Source organism: Microcebus murinus, chromosome 3 (genome assembly GCF_040939455.1).
Source record: "Microcebus murinus isolate Inina chromosome 3, M.murinus_Inina_mat1.0, whole genome shotgun sequence".
Classification (NCBI taxonomy): Eukaryota; Metazoa; Chordata; class Mammalia; order Primates; family Cheirogaleidae; genus Microcebus; species Microcebus murinus.
Genome location: NC_134106.1, coordinates 35775982 through 35793611, shown reverse-complemented (window position 1 = coordinate 35793611; position 17630 = coordinate 35775982). Strand labels below are relative to the sequence as shown.

Here is a 17630-nt window from a genome sequence, read left to right as displayed (position 1 = left end):
CAGTCAAGGTGTTCAATTTCTCCATGACATAGTTACTGTTTTTCCCGTTACAAGTAACAAGCAGCCTGTAGGCAGTCACTTTGAGATCATGCTAATATCCTGCTCCATCATACTTGAACTCTGGGACTTAGGTTCTTTAATTATTCTTGCCCAAATTGGTCTTTGTTTTGAAGATTCAAAATAGTTCAACCATTCTTAATAACCTTGTCCTGAACATTCAACTTGATTTTGCAAACATTTATATACTTATGTATTTTAAGACTTTGATCTGTACCTATTACATAAAATAATAATGCATTTTAACTTAAAATGTTTTGTAAATCTCTGGGTTTATTTTCAATCCTTTGCTGCCCTCTGCAGGTCTATGAATATAGATCTTTGGAGCAAGGTAAGTACTCCTAATATTGCAAATCATAAGGTGATGTATAAAAAGCTAAGAGCAAAAGTTTTAATAGCTGCAAACATTTATGATGTACTATCATAAATTAATGAATTTAGAATCTTGAAATTGGTAGTTTTAAAACAGCATAAAATTTCTTATTGAAGTAGTCCTTGACTACTTGAAGTAATCCTGAATTCTTAATAAGGTTTTCAACTTTCCCAAATGACAACTGTTAAACTTATTACAGTGACAGTTGACCTTACAGATTTAATAATTTTCTTAATGTATATGTATATATGTATGTGTATGTTTCTATATATGAATGATATAGAGATCAACTTTATACTGTTACCTTTTTAAGAAATTAACTGATGTTATGCAGGAAGTATAATTATAGTGAATTGTAAGAAAGATTTTTAGCTTAATAAAATCAAAATGCACGTTATTAACTGGGATTCCCAATTTAAGTAATTTTTAAAATGTAAATTTAATTCTATTTCTTATATTATTCGAACTGCCATTTGAACTATATAGTCAATTCTAATATATAGTTAGAATATTTATATCTAGAAATAATTCTTTTTGATTATTTTTCATTATTCATTTAAATGTAGCTGTCCAACATTTGGTATGAAATATGATTATCTTACATCTAATGCACAGCTATAATTTCTGGTAGAATTTATTGTCTTCTGTTGTGTGTATTCTTTAAAAAACAGTTTGTAGGTGAGTATTGTTTTTGAACAATTCTTGTTTCTATTTTAGCTGCCTTTTGAATTACCATTAACTGAAGCATTGTGTTCATGTGGCATATGATCAATTCTGCCTAATTTTGCATAGTAGCAAATAAATAGTAGTAGAAGTTACTGCAGTTTGAGTTGTTAACACTTATACCAGGCACTGTTTTAAGAGCAAATAAACACAGTTGTAGAATACACATAAAATAGTTCACAATTTTATGAACCCTAACCCATATCACTTTGGACAGCTACCGTATGTTTCTGTTCTTATTATCTTCAGCCTAAGGATATACAGTCAAATGTTGTGTTTAAAGTTACAAGTCAATACTATAAGTTGTGTAATAATTTTTATTGTAAGATAAATTTGGATTTTTAAGTTAAAATTTTGCTAGTAGATTTAACATTTAAAAATAAGTCTTATGTATGTTTTTTAGTATTTGTGAATTCAATTGATAAGAATTCATGAGTACAAACATGTTGTTAGGTCTTTTGACCCCCTTTTATAGCCATTAAAATGAATGGAAAATTGTCATTGGCTAACTAAAAAATATGTCATTCAGTGGTTCAAGATATTTTACTTTATTATTTCAGTAAAACTTTATGTAAAAGGAAGAAACTGGCCCAATTTCAATAAGACCAAAAACAATATGATGGGAAATAGTATTGGTTCATAATTCCTGTCAGTTATTTTCTATTTATAACAATTCATTTAAAGTGATGTTTATATATCATTTTATAAATCAGTTTAGGAGCTTTTCTTTGTGACATTTCATGAAACATTGCAGTTTTCCTTCAACCTGGGTTTGTTTTCGTTTTTAAAAGACAAACCTATTATTTAAAAACAAAACAATCTCTTGGTGGGAGGGGGTGGTATTGAATTACTGTGATATAGAATACCTTACTGGGGAGAGGCTTTATTATTTCAAGAATTCAATTTCAGATTGTATTTGTTCTTGTTTGCTTCTCTTGCTGCAATGCACAAATTTTCTGTCTTACCAGATAACAGAATTGTTGTATAAGGATGGACATTATTGCCAGGAGCCTCCAGGACCAACGGGTAGCGTTTCAATTTTGATGATTGTAACTTATCCACAAATCCATTCTTCTGTGTAATGATGGTCTAGAAGGACAGCAGTAAACACTTTATTTTTGAAAGTGAAATTTGAAAACATTTGGTTATAAATCTTTATATTGATAACCTCAACATTTCGAGATCTGAGATATTTGGTTGTATTATTATTATTTTTCTAAGATAGAGTTGGGAGGCTTTTTCTTTTCAAATACTGAGGAAATGTTTCTTATAGCACCTATGGAAATAACCCTCAGATTCAGTGATTCTTAGTATTTATGTGGTTTTAATGGTTTGGAGATGTAGTTCATTTTAAACACACAAAGTAGGAAAAAGATCTCATAGATTTTTTTTCTTTTTTTTTTTTTTGATTTTGGAGCATCAGAACAATTTTTTTTCATTTAAATATAATTTATTACCCAAAATGCTTTATTTAGACATTTGATTATTTTCATTTTTCATATAATGATGCTTAGAATATGTAGTTTTCTGTAAGAAAGAACCTTTCTTGAAAGTTCAGATTTCCTATCCTAGGTATTAACATGTGGCCCTATACATTTTATGCTTGAATGCATAGGAAAATTACTGTTGTTACAAAACATCTTTGTTAATCTTGGTTTTTCATTGGCTAATAGGCAGCTCTCCACAGGATTACTATATCTGCTTATTAAAATTATTTAACTTTCTATATTCAACCTTTAAATTAAAAATCCTTCCTAACCTTATGTGCTTCCTAAATATTGTTCACAAAAAATTAGTATAGAAATGTGTACAAGACATTTATTTATTCTTACTACTTGTGATTTGGACAGAAGAGGGGTAAGGCCTTGGGCAGGACCACTTCTGTCACAGAGTGGTAGGAAAAAAATAGATTGAAGTAAGATTCAGTACTGAAAAGCTGTCACTCGGTCTGAAAATAATTAATATTCCTTTCACTCACCAGTTAGATATGTGCTCCCAAACCACATAATCTCTATGCCTCAGTGATCATTGTTGCCATTTCAGAGCCTCTCATCAGGGTGACATCTCACACCAAAATGATTTCTTATAAATTAATCTTGATAACATGACAGTCTCGGTAATTTTAGTGGAATGCTTTCTCTTGTTTTTTTCCACAGAAGCTGTTGGCTATTTTCTTTATAACTTGATTGACAGCATGAGTGACTCAGAGGTACAGGCCAAGGAGGAGCGTTTGAGACAATACTTCCATCAGCTAAAGGAGATGGTACCATTTCATTTTTTGCTATATAATGCCTGTCCTGGCTGACATGTATCTATTAGATTTGAAATTGCTGCTTTTAAGTACAACCAGACCACTTCTCAATGACATGCAAGAGTTGGAGACTTAAATTATGTCTGAGATAATTTTTGTTAGACAAATTTCAGTTTAGTTGTCTAAAACTCAGGGGTGTTTCCCTCCCCCTTTCTTTCTCACAGAATGTGAAAATTCCTGAAAATATCTACAGAGGCATTCGTAATCTACTGGATAGCTACCATGTTCCTGAATTAATTAAGGTGTGTGAAACAGTAATCAACTTTATAAAGTGCTTAATTTATATATAAAAGCATGTTAAAATTTTGTTTAAATATTGTGGTTTTGGCCAAAAAAATTTTATTTCAATGACAACTGTTAAAACAAAGCTTCTCATTGATTGTTAGTAATACTGTTTATCTATTAAAGAATATATTTAAGACATTAATTATAATGATTAATAAAGTATGCACAAAATTCATGCAAAATTTTGGAAAGATGGAAAAGTAGCAGTAAAATGAGATGAACCTTCCAAAATTTGCTTTTGAAATTTGCTAATATATTTTCCCATGTTTTCTAATTGTGTGCTAATTTAAATCCCAATTTTAGGATATTTATTTGTTGATTGACAGAGAGAAGATAGACTCTCGAAAAGTAAGTAGACTTTTGAGTGGATTCTTTATGCTAAAATAACTATATTTAATGAGAATTCTAGATTGTGTCCTTATAAAAGTGGTGGTTCCTAACATTTTTAAATTGTCTTTATGCCTCTAAGAAGTTGGTAAAACCCATCTCAAAAAAATCAACACATGTAACAAATTTACATATAATCTCAGGAGGTTCATAAGCCCCTGGAGTTCACCCATGTATCCCCAACTAATATTCCTGATAGCATTTATGACATTTAGAAAAGTACAAGGTAAAATCAGTTTAAAGGGAAAACTGAAAAGGCTTGCATTTTCTTTTTTCAGTAAACTTTTTTTTTCTTCTTTTCTTTCCATTTCTATAGACTGTGCAATTTACATCATCTAATTTGGAGTCTACACTTGAAAGACTAAAAGCTGAAAATCAACCTGTAGGAGATGTCCTAAAGCAACTCATATTAATGCTTTGTTCAGAAGAGGTAACATTTGTTTAAATATTTTAAATATATTATTAAGGTAAAAATTTCTTTATAGGTAACAGTAAGCAAAACCAAAGATAGTATTTATGATTTTTACAATTGATTATTTTATGTCATGCTTATAAGGAATGCAATTAAATGAGAGGTTAACTAATTTCAGCTACACCTTGAATGGCATGTTTTCGGGTTGCTGTAGTTTGTTTACGATAATCTGCAAAGTGAATGATAGTAACAACCGTGATAGGTTTATCATACATGCCAAATGTCCTTTCAAGCCATGGCTCCGGTCTCTTATATCTAGATTGTCAAGCAACTGATACATGCAGTAGTCATTTGCAAGTCAAATATTACTAGGTTGTTAATGCAGGGATTGAAATTCCATTTTCCTGCTGGAAAAAAGCTCTTTCTGAGATAAAGGGTCTCTTGCTTTTTTTCAGCAGGCGTCCAGCTGTACTTTGTGTTCATTTTAGTGTGTGTCTGCAATTTGTGGGATATCACTAGACTTTTTTTCAGTGTCTAGTTCAATATGATTTGGTCATAAGCCTGTGGTTAGTTGATAACAAGTTGATAACAAGAAACCATTTATTTTAAAAGTAGTATTAACTTTTTCTGAACTGTGAACATTAAAACTAAAAAATATGATATTTTTACCTTTACATTGGTTACTTCTTTCTTTTTTACTTCTATCCTTTATTTTAGAATATGCAAAAAGCCCTTGAATTGAAAGCAAAATATGAATCAGACATGGTTGTTGGTGGCTATGCAGCTTTAATAAATTTGTGCTGTCGACATGATAATGCAGAAGAAGCATTGAACTTGAAACAAGAATTGTGAGTACCCTGCCACTGAAGAAAGTCAACATTTATGTGATATAAAGCCCTTTGGTAGATCACCTAGATTGAATATTATTCTCTTACATAATGTAATTTTTAAAAATTCTTTTGTTAGTGTTTTTGAAATTTCATAGTATCAAACCTCTGTGATTAATTTTGGCTTGTTTTCAGCAAGGTATCATTTTAAGTATGATAAGACCTTCTAGTCCTTAAAGCTGAAGTTTTTTTCCATTAATTATACATCTACATATCACAACAGTGGTGATTGATGGTAACTGTTTTATAGGACTTCATAACATAGTGTAAACAAAATTCTGTCTATTTCTCAGGGATCTTTGGTTTCCCATCCTAATAGATTTATCAGATAAAATTTGTCTTTTTGGGTGTTTCAGTGCTAGTGATGAAGGTTAGAATCACATAAAACCAAAGAGTGTCTTCATTAGTGTCCTTTGCAGATGGAGTGGTACAATAGATGTATAGTTATAGATTTTTTACTTCTACACTCTGAATATAATTATGTGTGCATTTGTATATGGTTTCAGAAAGAAATCGTAAGTGTACAGGGCAATGTTAATAACACTCCAGACCTTCTGATAAGATTTTGAAAAGTGATAAAATGGGTGTTGCAGTTCTTTTTGCAGTTAATTGACTTTAACATAATATTAATTTTTAGTGACCGTTTAGATTCATCTGCTGTCCTGAACACTGGGAAATATGTAGGCCTTGTAAAAGTATTGGGAAAACATGGCAAGCTCCAAGGTAAGCCTCAGTACATAAAGGAAATATGTGATGCAGGTATCTTGCCACTGGAATAACATGTGAATTGATATTAATGGTATATCATGTCATGCAAAGTGCTTGAACACTTTGCATACAAATTTGCATGTGAATCCAACCAGAGCTGCATGGACAGTGTAGGCCATTAGTTTTAATGGATTGGCAAGCTTGTCATTTACATTTGCACAGCTCATTGCTTTTTGCATTTCTGCAGCTAGTTTTTATTAGCATTGCTATTTGAATTGAGTTTGAAGATCATGACTTATGGCACAATTTGCTTATGTGCCTGCACTAATGGCTTTGTTTTTGCTTAAGAAGGTCTGAAGGCTGAACATAAATCCTATAAACATAACCTCATATTAATATATACGAATCTGAATTTTGTAGTAGCCTTTGTCTTAATTTTTAATAAAGTTTACAAAATGTATACTTTAATTAAAGTATTAGTAGTTTATGGGAAAAGCATAGCTGATTGTATAGCTGATTTTCATACTCTGATTTTCTAATTGTTGAGATAATACTAAGCCTAATATAATTAATTATACTTGATAATATATTCTTACTATTTGCTTGTTTCTTAACTTTCTGATCTGGCTGTATTTTGCAACTTCCTTTTTAGCCTTACTCTTTTTCTTTTATTTCTAATAAAGACTTTTAATTTTATTATAGGGAAAGATATATGGAGAAAATATTTGATTAGAACATTTTATTTTTCCTAGGAAGCCTTTCTAACTCTTTATAAGGATTAGCCTATTTTTTTTTAAATCACTTTTTGTGTAAAGTGGTCAAAACATTTTATCTGTGTAATAATTAAGAACAACATTATAAAAATGCACTTATTCCATATTCTAAAATGTTTGTTTCTGCCTTGCTAATGAAGCTTAATGAATCTAATGTATTAACATGCAGTCTTTTGGAAAGCTTTCATTGGCTCTGCTTGGCTAATTAGTATCGACATAGCAAACAGGCCCTATCGGTATCAGACCATTAGTCTGGCTGTATATACAGTGTAAACACATCTTTATTATCTGGCCTCCTGACAAGCCATCTGCTGAAGAAACAATGGTGTGATTTAGCAGATGTTAGCTGTGAACGATAAAAGCATCCATTTAGGAGGATCTTACAGCTATAGGGCAGACCGTACAGGGTTATGTGGTGCAGAGTGGGCACACAGTCCCTATCTATAATTTGTAGTCAAAGTTGCAGGGAAATGATAAAACCATGCTATTGTGGATTTATAATTGTAGTCTCGTTTAGAAATGCAAGTAGTAATTAACTTGAAATCGGCATTATACACTAGAATTTACATTCCTGCTGGGCTTGAAATGCTGTTTTAATAGCAGTTTGTTTTCCCTACATGAAATTACCTAAGGGTCTTTTGTGTTACTTCATTGTAGATGCTATTAACATTCTAAAGGAGATGAAAGAGAAGGATGTTCTTATCAAAGATGCAACAGTCTTGTCCTTTTTCCACATCCTAAATGGTGCAGCTTTAAGAGGTGAAATTGAAACAGTAAAACAATTGCATGAAGCCATCGTGACTCTAGGGTTAGCAAAACCATCAACCAACCTAAGTTCCCCATTGGTCACTGTACACCTGGAAAAGTAAGTTAATTGAATTTTGAATTTTAAATGTTGGCATTAAAAGAATGAGTCTAATCATTTTGGGATTATACTTTGTAAATACTCTGGTGATGGGGAAGCCTTGGAGGTCATTCACCACAGAATAAATGGTCTAATATGGAGTAGGTGACCTTTAAATAAATCACCGGCAGCCTTTTGGTTCTGTGGCTTGCTTCTCAATGGAATGATCTCTGTTGCTTTTTGTAGGAGCATGTGATGATATTACATGAAATTTAATCTAGTTTTCCTTAGTTTTGAGCTTTATGTATTAATAAATATAGGAAAGAAAGATCCTCTGGGGCTTTTGATTATGTGTCGTGACTGTTATTCAGGTAACAAATATACAAGCATCTCTTCAGTGTTGCTTTTTTCCATATGCTATTTTCATTTCATATACCAATACAGTAATTCTAGCTTTGATAAATGTTGTAGAAGATGTCTCTGCCTTGTGGGAAGAATAATTTTGTTGATAGGGCAAGATCTACTGAGTTTGAAAATTTTTCCATTTGAAATGCTCTTGTTGGTACCCAATTTAAGACATTATTTGCAATGCAAATTGTAAAATCACTCCACTCTTTGGTAATGAGTGAAACATTTTCCTAAGATGATTAAGCATCCTTTATTATCTTCTTTTCCTTTTGAATTTGTTTTTGTTTTCTGATTTACTTTTTTAATTTCCTAGATCTTATCTATTTGTCATCTTTTCCATGGCTTAATGCAGTTTGTAATCTGCTTATTTTGTGATTGGGATTTTCTCATTTTAGTGTGGATGTTGCCCTCTGAATGCCAGGAGAAAAGGAAAATATTAATATATATTTTAATGGGTCTCATATTTCTCCCAAATTTCTGGTAGTTTTCCTTTATTTATTGGATATAAATGAGTTAGTCCAATAATTAATTGGATATAATGAGTGATTTTGTATTGAGTTTAAAATGTATGATAAAAAAATCTCTTTTAACTAGTTCTCTGTTAGGGAATGTGTGTATATGTGTGTGTACACACGAAATAATTCCTTTGCCCTCCAATCAAAAACAATTATCAAGTTAGATGATTGGCCAAATCTTAACCTCCACAATCTCAGCATTGCATTCTTTTAAAGAAATAGTGATTCAAAGAATTACAGTGTTACTGAGTTCTCTTATTCACAGCCAACTTTATATAAAAATCCTATAATTAATATGCTTCCTATTAGAATTTTTTTTGAATGTTTAAAAGACCCATCTCTGCAGATTGCATGTGGAATTCTGCATAGGGATTTGAAGGAAATGGGCCCAGTGCCCAGATGAATTAGGCCCTCCTACACTACTGGGCAAAAATAAAATAATTAACAATGAAAATGAAGCCAGGGTAGAAAAGTATCTTACAAGTAGAAATACTTTGAAGACAGAGGAGACATGTAAGTTTTCCGAAAGAGGTCTGCAGATGGGGCTCATGAACCAAGGAGAGTGTACCCAAGGGAAAATGGAAGCAGCATGGAATTCAGATGCGTAACCTGGCACATCCTGCATGTTTCTGATTATACAGTGCGGATACCGTGCAGTCAGATATTTCCATGTCTCAGTCAAATTTGACCTATTAATTTGGCTAAAGAAATCTAAATTAGCATCTTTCTCTTTATGGTGTCTTATTACTTTCTGATATTTATACCTTCTAGTTTGATTTTTTTTTTATTTGTTTGTTTTTAACTGTCTTTGACTTTGCAAAGGCAGTATCCATGACAAGGTCTTTCAGTTTTGTCTGTCGTAATAAAAAAGGTTTTGTTGACTCTTTTGGAGTTATGAGAATAATATAAAGGAGATAAAGGAAATTTCATATTTATAAAACTGCAAAAAGCAGTGGTAGCATTCACAGGGGAAATGCTGGAGCAAAACATTGACTTTGGAACTTTCTCTCAATAGTGTTTTCTCGGACTGATGGGAGATAGCTGACTAATTCAGAATCATGACAAGTACTAGGATTAACTACGCTAGCCTGCCAAAAAGTCCACATGTACTTGATTTGATTAAATGTGTTTAATCTAAAGTAATATCATGTAATTGACCTCAGCAGGTGTGAGCTCAACTGAGGAGTGAGCCTTATTTATTCAAACTTGCGATAAAATTATAAAAAACATCTGAGAATATCATAAAAAATCTTCATGCTTTTTCGTTCAAAGGGAGCATCTTTTTGACATGTCACTGCAAAAGACTCTAAAGAGAATATCATTTTCACATGGTAATCCTGAAACAAATCCATAAGATTGAGTTCCTTGGAAAGATAATCGTTAAGATTGAGTAGATCTTAATTTTGACCTGACTTCACCAGTATTGGATAAAATACAGAAGAAAGTAATGTTATGTCAATTTATGTTACTTGGCTAATGTAAGAAAGCTTTGTGGGTATGAATTAATACATTTTTTTATTTTATCCATTTACCAAGGGAAATCCAAAACAATAAGAGGTTTAGAAAATTATAAAGAAGTCGGTAAACAAACCTGCTTTTATATTATCAAAATGATAATACTTGCATTGAACAGAAAAGAAATATGCAGTTGGACTAGATTTTTGTGAGTTTCAGTCTATAAGCCACATATCTACATATAGTCCAGACATTATTTAAAACACTTTCTTTTGTAACTACTTTATTTTAAAATGTGCTTGTTTTATTGAAATCATGCCTCTTTCAGGGGGATGACATGGATTCTCCATATTGAAGAAGAAAGAAATGCTTTAAAAAAGGTTAAAAGAGCTTTTGATTAGTCTTCATGCTATGGTTTTAATAAATTAATAAAATCTGGGACAACAGGTTTAAGATCATAAAAATTTGGATGATGCAGTTTCAGATTCACTTGTTTTATACCTGATCCATTTTGCTTTCATTGCATGTGAAAAACAACTGAAGCTGTTTAACTGGATTATATTAGTGCAAATGATCAAAGCAGCTTTAATTTCTGCTTTCCATTAAGGATTTTTTTGTGCTGATGTGTGCTATAATCTGTGTGTGCCCATATGCATTTCATTTAAGTGCCTGATGGACTTTGTGTATATAATCCTCCCAGAACTCTTGCTAAATTAATCTTGAGTTTTTCATAAAGGTCAAAATTTATTTAGGACCATATAGGTTTTGAAACTCACTAACACTTTAATATGTTACATAAATGAGAAATATACTTTAAAAATGCTGATTATTCTGTCATACACACTCCTCTTCAATTTTAGCATCTTCATTTGTACTGGATACTTTTATTATTTATGGGAATGCTGGCCTTCTAGAGTAAAACTCTTTTATGTGCTGAAAGGAAATTAAGGAGGTTTGGCTCTTTTACTCCATTATTGCAATTAAGAATTTAGCATCATCAGTGCCAAAGGACAAAAAGTGGTTCATTTGCCCTAGGGGGACAGGACAGTGATAAGATGATTTTTCGTCAAGGATCATTGGGTCATAATTAAGTTACATTCATGGCTATTGCTTTTTGAAGGATGATTGGTAAATGACAGGCTTCATATGCTTAGTACGGACAGTGTGCAGTAGGGTTTTTTCTCTCTCTGTCAGAAAATCCTGGTGAGCCTGATAATGTAAATGTGGCATTTTATTCTGAACAAAAGAGCAGGGAAATGAGCTATCTTGTCTAATCATTCAGTTGTTTAACACCGACTTCCAGTTTAGACTCAATTGGCTGGAAAGCACTTGACATGTGAAGTTAGTGCTGTTCCGAACGCATGTTTGAGTAAATTTTAAAGTAAGTGACAGCTAAATTGTACCTAGGGAAATTACAAAGCCTTCAACACAGTTAATTTTTTGGGGAGGATTAGTTGTAATTGCAACACCAGTCTCCTTGAAGATTCCTCATTTATAGATGATGAACAGAAAAAAACATTTAGCTCTTTCAAGGGCTGGTTCTTTTAACAGAATAATTTTTGTGAAGATGATGGTTTCTCTTGAATTGATTTCTTCCCATACTGAATATCTACTTAAAATTTATAGAATAGTTTGTTTTTAGGGAGTTGAGTTTGTTTTTTATTTGGGTCTTTATGTTTTTTCTTTTTTTAAACTTTTTCTCTCCTACAATCCCTCTTTTCCCCGGTGATTTAAGATTTGAGAGCTTTTCAGTCAGAAAGCCCTTTAGGTAAATTGCCACTTCACTAACACTTTATGTATAATGTTGAAGCACTTAATTTCAATTAAAAGTCAATATTTGTCATCTTTTTTGTTGTTGTTTAAGTGTACTCTGTGGATTGGAAAGGCATATACTATGAGTAAAGATAATAGATTGTGTCACTGGCTGTTCTTGTTTTAGTAATTCAAAATTATATGAAACACATTGATGACTTTTAGTTATAAGTATTGAAGAATTCACATAAATTAGGAGTACTTTGTTTCCTGGTGCCTCGAAGTAGATATTTTTATAATTAGTAGATGCCTCATAAATGTATGTCCAGCAAACTTACATCTTACCTAGCGTTTGTTTTTCTGTCAGGGAAATTATAATATAATTCAATTTCATAATGAGGACTAAAACAAGAGGGAATGGAACATCAGATTTGCCATATGAGCTTCAAGCTTGCCTTTTGGGATGTTCCATGTAATGATGAAAAATTATACTTTGTGGTAGTTCTTATACATAGTCATACTCCCTTAAAGAATGAATTCTAATGAATTTTGATATGGGCCAAGTGTGTTCATTCAAGTTAGTAAGTGTAACTCTCTTTTAAGTTTTCAAATTATTTCCTGGACCCAGCCTATTATATATATGTTTTCAAAATTTTAAATTTATATAGTTTTATGCATGAAAATTACTTTATGTAATCCATTAAAATTTTAGGGTGGGGTCTGGTCTTTGAAAATATCACAATGGGTCAGGTGCCCTGGCTCATGCCAGTAATCCTAGCACTTTGGGAGGCCAAGGCAGGAGGATTACTTGAGGCCAGGGATTCGAGACCAACCTGAGCAAGAGTGAGATCCTGTCTCTACAAAAAATTTAAAAAAATTAGTTGGGCATAGTGGCGGCCATTGTAGTCTCAGCTACTCTGGGGGCTGAGGCAGGATTATCGCTTGAGCTCAGGAGTTTGAGGTTGCAGTGAGCTACGATGACAACACTTCATTCTAGCCTGGGCAACAGAGCGAGACTATCTTGAAGAAATATATATATGTATATATCACAATGGATTTTTTGTTTAAAGAGATAATAGGGCCACACGTGGTGGCTCATGCCTGTAGTCCCAGCACTTTGCATGAGGCCAGGAGTTTGAGACTGGCCTGAGCAGCATAGTAAGACCCTCCCCCCTACTCTACAAAATAAATATTAAAAAAAAATTAACTGGGCATTGTGGCACACACCTGTAGTCTTAGCTACTCGGGAGGCTGAGGTAGGAGGATCACTTGAGCCCAGGAGTTTGATACTGCAATAAGCTATATCTTGCCACTGCACTCCAGCTTGGATGACAGAGTGAGACGCTGTCTCTTAAAAAAAAAAAAAAAATAGTGTGTTATGGAGTTGATTTTCTTTAGGTGTTATTTGAGGTTTATGAAAGCAGCAACTAAATTTTTATTAAGTATGAACTTTTAAAATTTGAATATATAGCTTTAGGAATTATGCCTATATATTGAAATAAGCATGGCTCAAAATTTGAATGCAGAATTAATGTGTTAACATTAATTTCTTCAAAGCATTCCTTAAAGGATTATTGTTATTTTTGAGTAGGGTTTTAAATCATTTCTGATTTATAAAGGACATCACAGGTCACTTAAGGTCACAGAAGCTGAAAGTATACCAGTTGGTAATGTGATGTCCCACATTTTAGCTGTAAAGCAGTTTGCACCTTTCTCTTTTTTTGTATTATACTGCTCTTACTGATTTCATCCTGCCTTTTAAAAGTGGTATTCTTATGTGATGATTTTGTCTGCTGGCATGAGATATGTGGGTACATGAACCTAATAAGCACATATTCATAGAACCTCATAGTATTAGAACTGGGAAGGAACCTGAAGGCCCTTGAGTTCAGTTATTGTGATAATCTGCTTTTCGTCTCCACTTCTAGAAATGTATCACCTGCTACAGCTGAGCTGCATAAGTGCTCGGATTTATCAGTTGGGATTGAAATCCAGAGTCCTTTGAGTATATAGCTATCTTCAAAGCTATGCAAATCTTAGATGCTTTTTTCATATTTTTCACATTTATCTCCTAAGTTTTCAAGCTTTAAAATGAAAGACTATTGATGATATAAATTATGTGAGGAATGTAAATATTTATCTTTTTAAAATGACATGGTCCAACCACAAGTTAGAATGTAGATAGTAGAGACTGAAAAGAACTGACTAATCATTTAGTTCATTTCTATCCAATACACTTTGTATCAAGTGTTTTATTATAAATTTCTATTTCATTTTGTTGGCAACCTAAGAGCAGTAGCATTGGTACTTAAAATTATTAACAAATATATGAATTATTTCAATTTTGCTATTCTTGTCTTTTCTGTTGTTGTACTGAAAATGTATAATCTTCAGAAGCATATATTTGGAGACCAAAGACTATTAACATGTCGCTTTGATTGACAGAACAATTATTCATTCATTTATTGATAGCTTTGACCTAATGTAGGGAAAATACAATTGAGACAGTAGTGTTCTAGTTTGGGGATTGATCTGAAAAAACAAATCTTGCCACTTTAAAAAAATCATTATGTGTTAGTTTTGCTCTTCAGAATGTTTTAGTAGTTTTTGATTAAGCAGAATTATAGAAAGGCAATAACTGAAACTGTGTCTGAAGCAAGGGAAAATACTGATTATATAAAGCTTTATATCATACGTGGTAGCTACTGTACCATTTCTCTTGTATGACAGTAATCTAGCCTGCAACATCTACTTGCAGTTTTGAAATTAACCTGTAATTTAGTCTTCACCCCAAATGACAAAAATTCAAATGACTCTGTGGGGTGCCAGAAGATGCACTGTAAACAGGGCCTAGTAAGGGGATAAGGTAGAGTTGCGTCAGGATAGGCTCGTTTTCACTGTGTCAGTATTCTTGCAATAAAATTAACGCTTCTTCGTTGTATTTAACTTTTTTGGTACAGCTTAAAATCTTAATCTAGATAAAATAGTAATTCACTCTAGGGCAACATAACATTTGTATAATGGACAAAAATGTTAAGGCTTTAACAGAAAATGTAAAAAAGACTTTCTTTTGAAAATGGTTGTGTATGTGAGAGAAATTTGTATTTTCTGCAAAGATTGTCACTAATTGTACTTGGGTTCATGTTTAATCATGCCTCTTTTGAAATGCATTTCATATTCTTTTTCCAAAAATCTTTAATTTCTTATTCCAAATTGTGCCATGTTATGAGGTTGTTCACATAGCAGTGCTTTTACTGAAGAATAATGCATATTTAGATGTACTTTTTTAAAAAAGTATCATTTAGCAAGCAAAATAATAAAAGATGAAGCAGGATGGGTAAATAGTGGACTGCTAATGATGTGTGTATTCTGAACATATATTTTTATATGTAAGGATCACTTCTCCATTTGGCTTGGTGGTTTTCTAAAGTAAAGCTCCGTAGTTTACATTTTGTTTGGTCATTATACATCTCTCTAAACTGATTACTAAGAACTAAACTGAATAAGATACATTTTATTCATTGTTAAATTTTTAATGTTTCCAAGGGATGACATACCTGCTGCTCTTGAAGCCACCATTGACTGCTTTAGAAAGTATAAAATACTACCAAGGATTCATGATGTCTTATGTAAACTAATAGAGAAAGGCGAGACTGATCTAATTCAGAAAGGTTGGTCACCTTCTAATATCTTAATATAGTGGGATTTTGTTCCTTCTTATTTAATTTTAATGTATTTTTGTGAAGAGAAACTTCAACAGAAGACAAGTGCATCCAGAGAAACTTTGTTATACTTGTGAATAGAAAAGAAAAATAGATTTTCAATGTTATAAATGTCCTTGATTTTAATAACCGTTTATCTTTAAAGATTGCCCCTCTCTTATTTTTGTCTTCTATTTTGTGATCTTTTTTGAAGATTTTTCATACTTATCCTCATTAATGCTATTCTGAGATACTTAATGTCATGTATGTATACCATTAACTAAGGAATATAACAGAAAATGAGTCAGTATAGCTATAATCTTTAAGTTATTTTTAATATTTGTTTTTAAGAGCAAGTTTTCTTGGTTTTTCTAGAACTTTATATGATATTACATTTCTCTTTTTTTTCCTTCTAATATATCTTCTTCTTTCCTGTAGCAATGGACTTTGTGAGCCAAGAACAAGGTGAAATGATGATGCTCTATGATCTCTTCTTTGCCTTCCTACAAACAGGAAATTACAAAGAGGCCAAGAAGATCATTGAGGTGTGATTTTTAACTACAGTATTCTAATTGTACAGCTGTTTAGACTCTTAATTAGAATACATTTAAAAATTTTAACCTTTAATTACAGTTGTTCTGATTCATGTTAATAGAATTCAGTCCCAATAATGTGGAGGGAGGGGGGAACTCGGCCAGCTTCTTTATTGTATATAATTACAGCTCAGAAAAGGCAGTCTGGTTGTATATTGAATTTGTTTCCTCACTTTGTTAAATTCACTCTTATATATCAAAATGATATTTGCATATTAAATCTTGGATTGTGGAACAATTAAATTAAACTGGCATTCCTGGGTGTAAAGTTGCTAATCCTCTTTGCCAAAGAATTCTTTGTTCTTAAAAGCAGTGGAATTTAATTTGCTGCAGACCATGCTCAGATTTATTTGTAATGCTTGTCTACAAGTTAATCAGCCAAACAAGTGCTGTCTGCAACTGTTTGGCATTTAATTTAAATTTTCCTCCTTTTTTTTTTTTTTTTTTTTTTGTACTATGGTAAGCAGCTTATGGGAAATGGTAGGTGACAAACTTGGCCTATTTAGGATTAGTATTTTTTTCCTAGGCTTTACTAAATTTTCCTTACTGGAATTGATAAGTCAAAGGCCAACTATAAAGTCTGTCCAAATTTGATTAATTTCACTATTAAACAATTCTGTGTCCACTAGGACAACAAAACATTCCATAGAAGATGGATCCATTGCCTTAAGAAAAATTGTTTCATGTGATTAAAATGTTAACTTACATCAGTAATCATGTTTCTCTCAGATCCATACTTTGCTTTTATTCCATGTCTTTTTCCAAAAATATCTGTAGTGGGCAGGATGCAAAGGTGATGTTTGGCCTTATTTGTATGATGACTGCTTATCACAAAATTGGAAGTATGGGCACACAACCCAGAAAATTATTATTGTTTCTCCTGATGTTTTTCAAAGAAAAGTCTAGTATAAGAAAGGAGGACTGTAAAATGAATTTAGAACTTTCTTCTTTCTTATTACTCAGTCTAATCACCTGTCAGAAGACAGTGGCACGTGCTATCTTAGGCAGATGCTTCCATAGTTCAAGTAGTTCACTTGTGTTTTCTAGAAAATGATATAAGTTTTTCCATTGAAAGTGCACAGTGACTCTGAAAATGAGAGGCACTGTCTGCCTATTGTCTGCCTATTGAGTCCTGCTGCTCTATATGCATAGTATCAGTATTACCAGGTCACTGATCAGAGGAGAAATGAAGCTCAGGTTTTCTCAGAACAGCAATGAGTGGCTCTACAGGAGGAAAGCATGTGCCTCTCTTTATGTAGTAAGAAAGATATAATAGAAAGAGCCAAAGGCATAAAAGGGAATTCTCATTTTGCCATCTTCTTGCTTGTGTGATAATGGACAAGTTACTAAACCTTTCTAAACTTCTTCATCTAAAAGGGAATATAATATCTATCTTTAATATTCAATCACATAATGTATATAAAGCAGCTTGCATGCTTCCTAGAT

General features: G+C 32.3%; 1 protein-coding gene across 1 annotated transcript in view; it reads left to right on the top strand.

The window, feature by feature from the left end:
- The window catches only part of LRPPRC (leucine rich pentatricopeptide repeat containing), a 111205-nt gene that overhangs the window by 50622 nt on the left and 42953 nt on the right, over positions 1-17630 (top strand). The window contains exons 15-25 of the mRNA XM_012756383.2: positions 361-388; positions 2122-2179; positions 3310-3416; positions 3629-3706; positions 4053-4097; positions 4453-4566; positions 5266-5396; positions 6073-6158; positions 7574-7781; positions 15437-15561; positions 16030-16136. Coding sequence (XP_012611837.2) covers positions 361-388; positions 2122-2179; positions 3310-3416; positions 3629-3706; positions 4053-4097; positions 4453-4566; positions 5266-5396; positions 6073-6158; positions 7574-7781; positions 15437-15561; positions 16030-16136 — 1087 coding nt within the window. The remainder of the gene's footprint in view (positions 1-360; positions 389-2121; positions 2180-3309; positions 3417-3628; positions 3707-4052; positions 4098-4452; positions 4567-5265; positions 5397-6072; positions 6159-7573; positions 7782-15436; positions 15562-16029; positions 16137-17630) is intronic.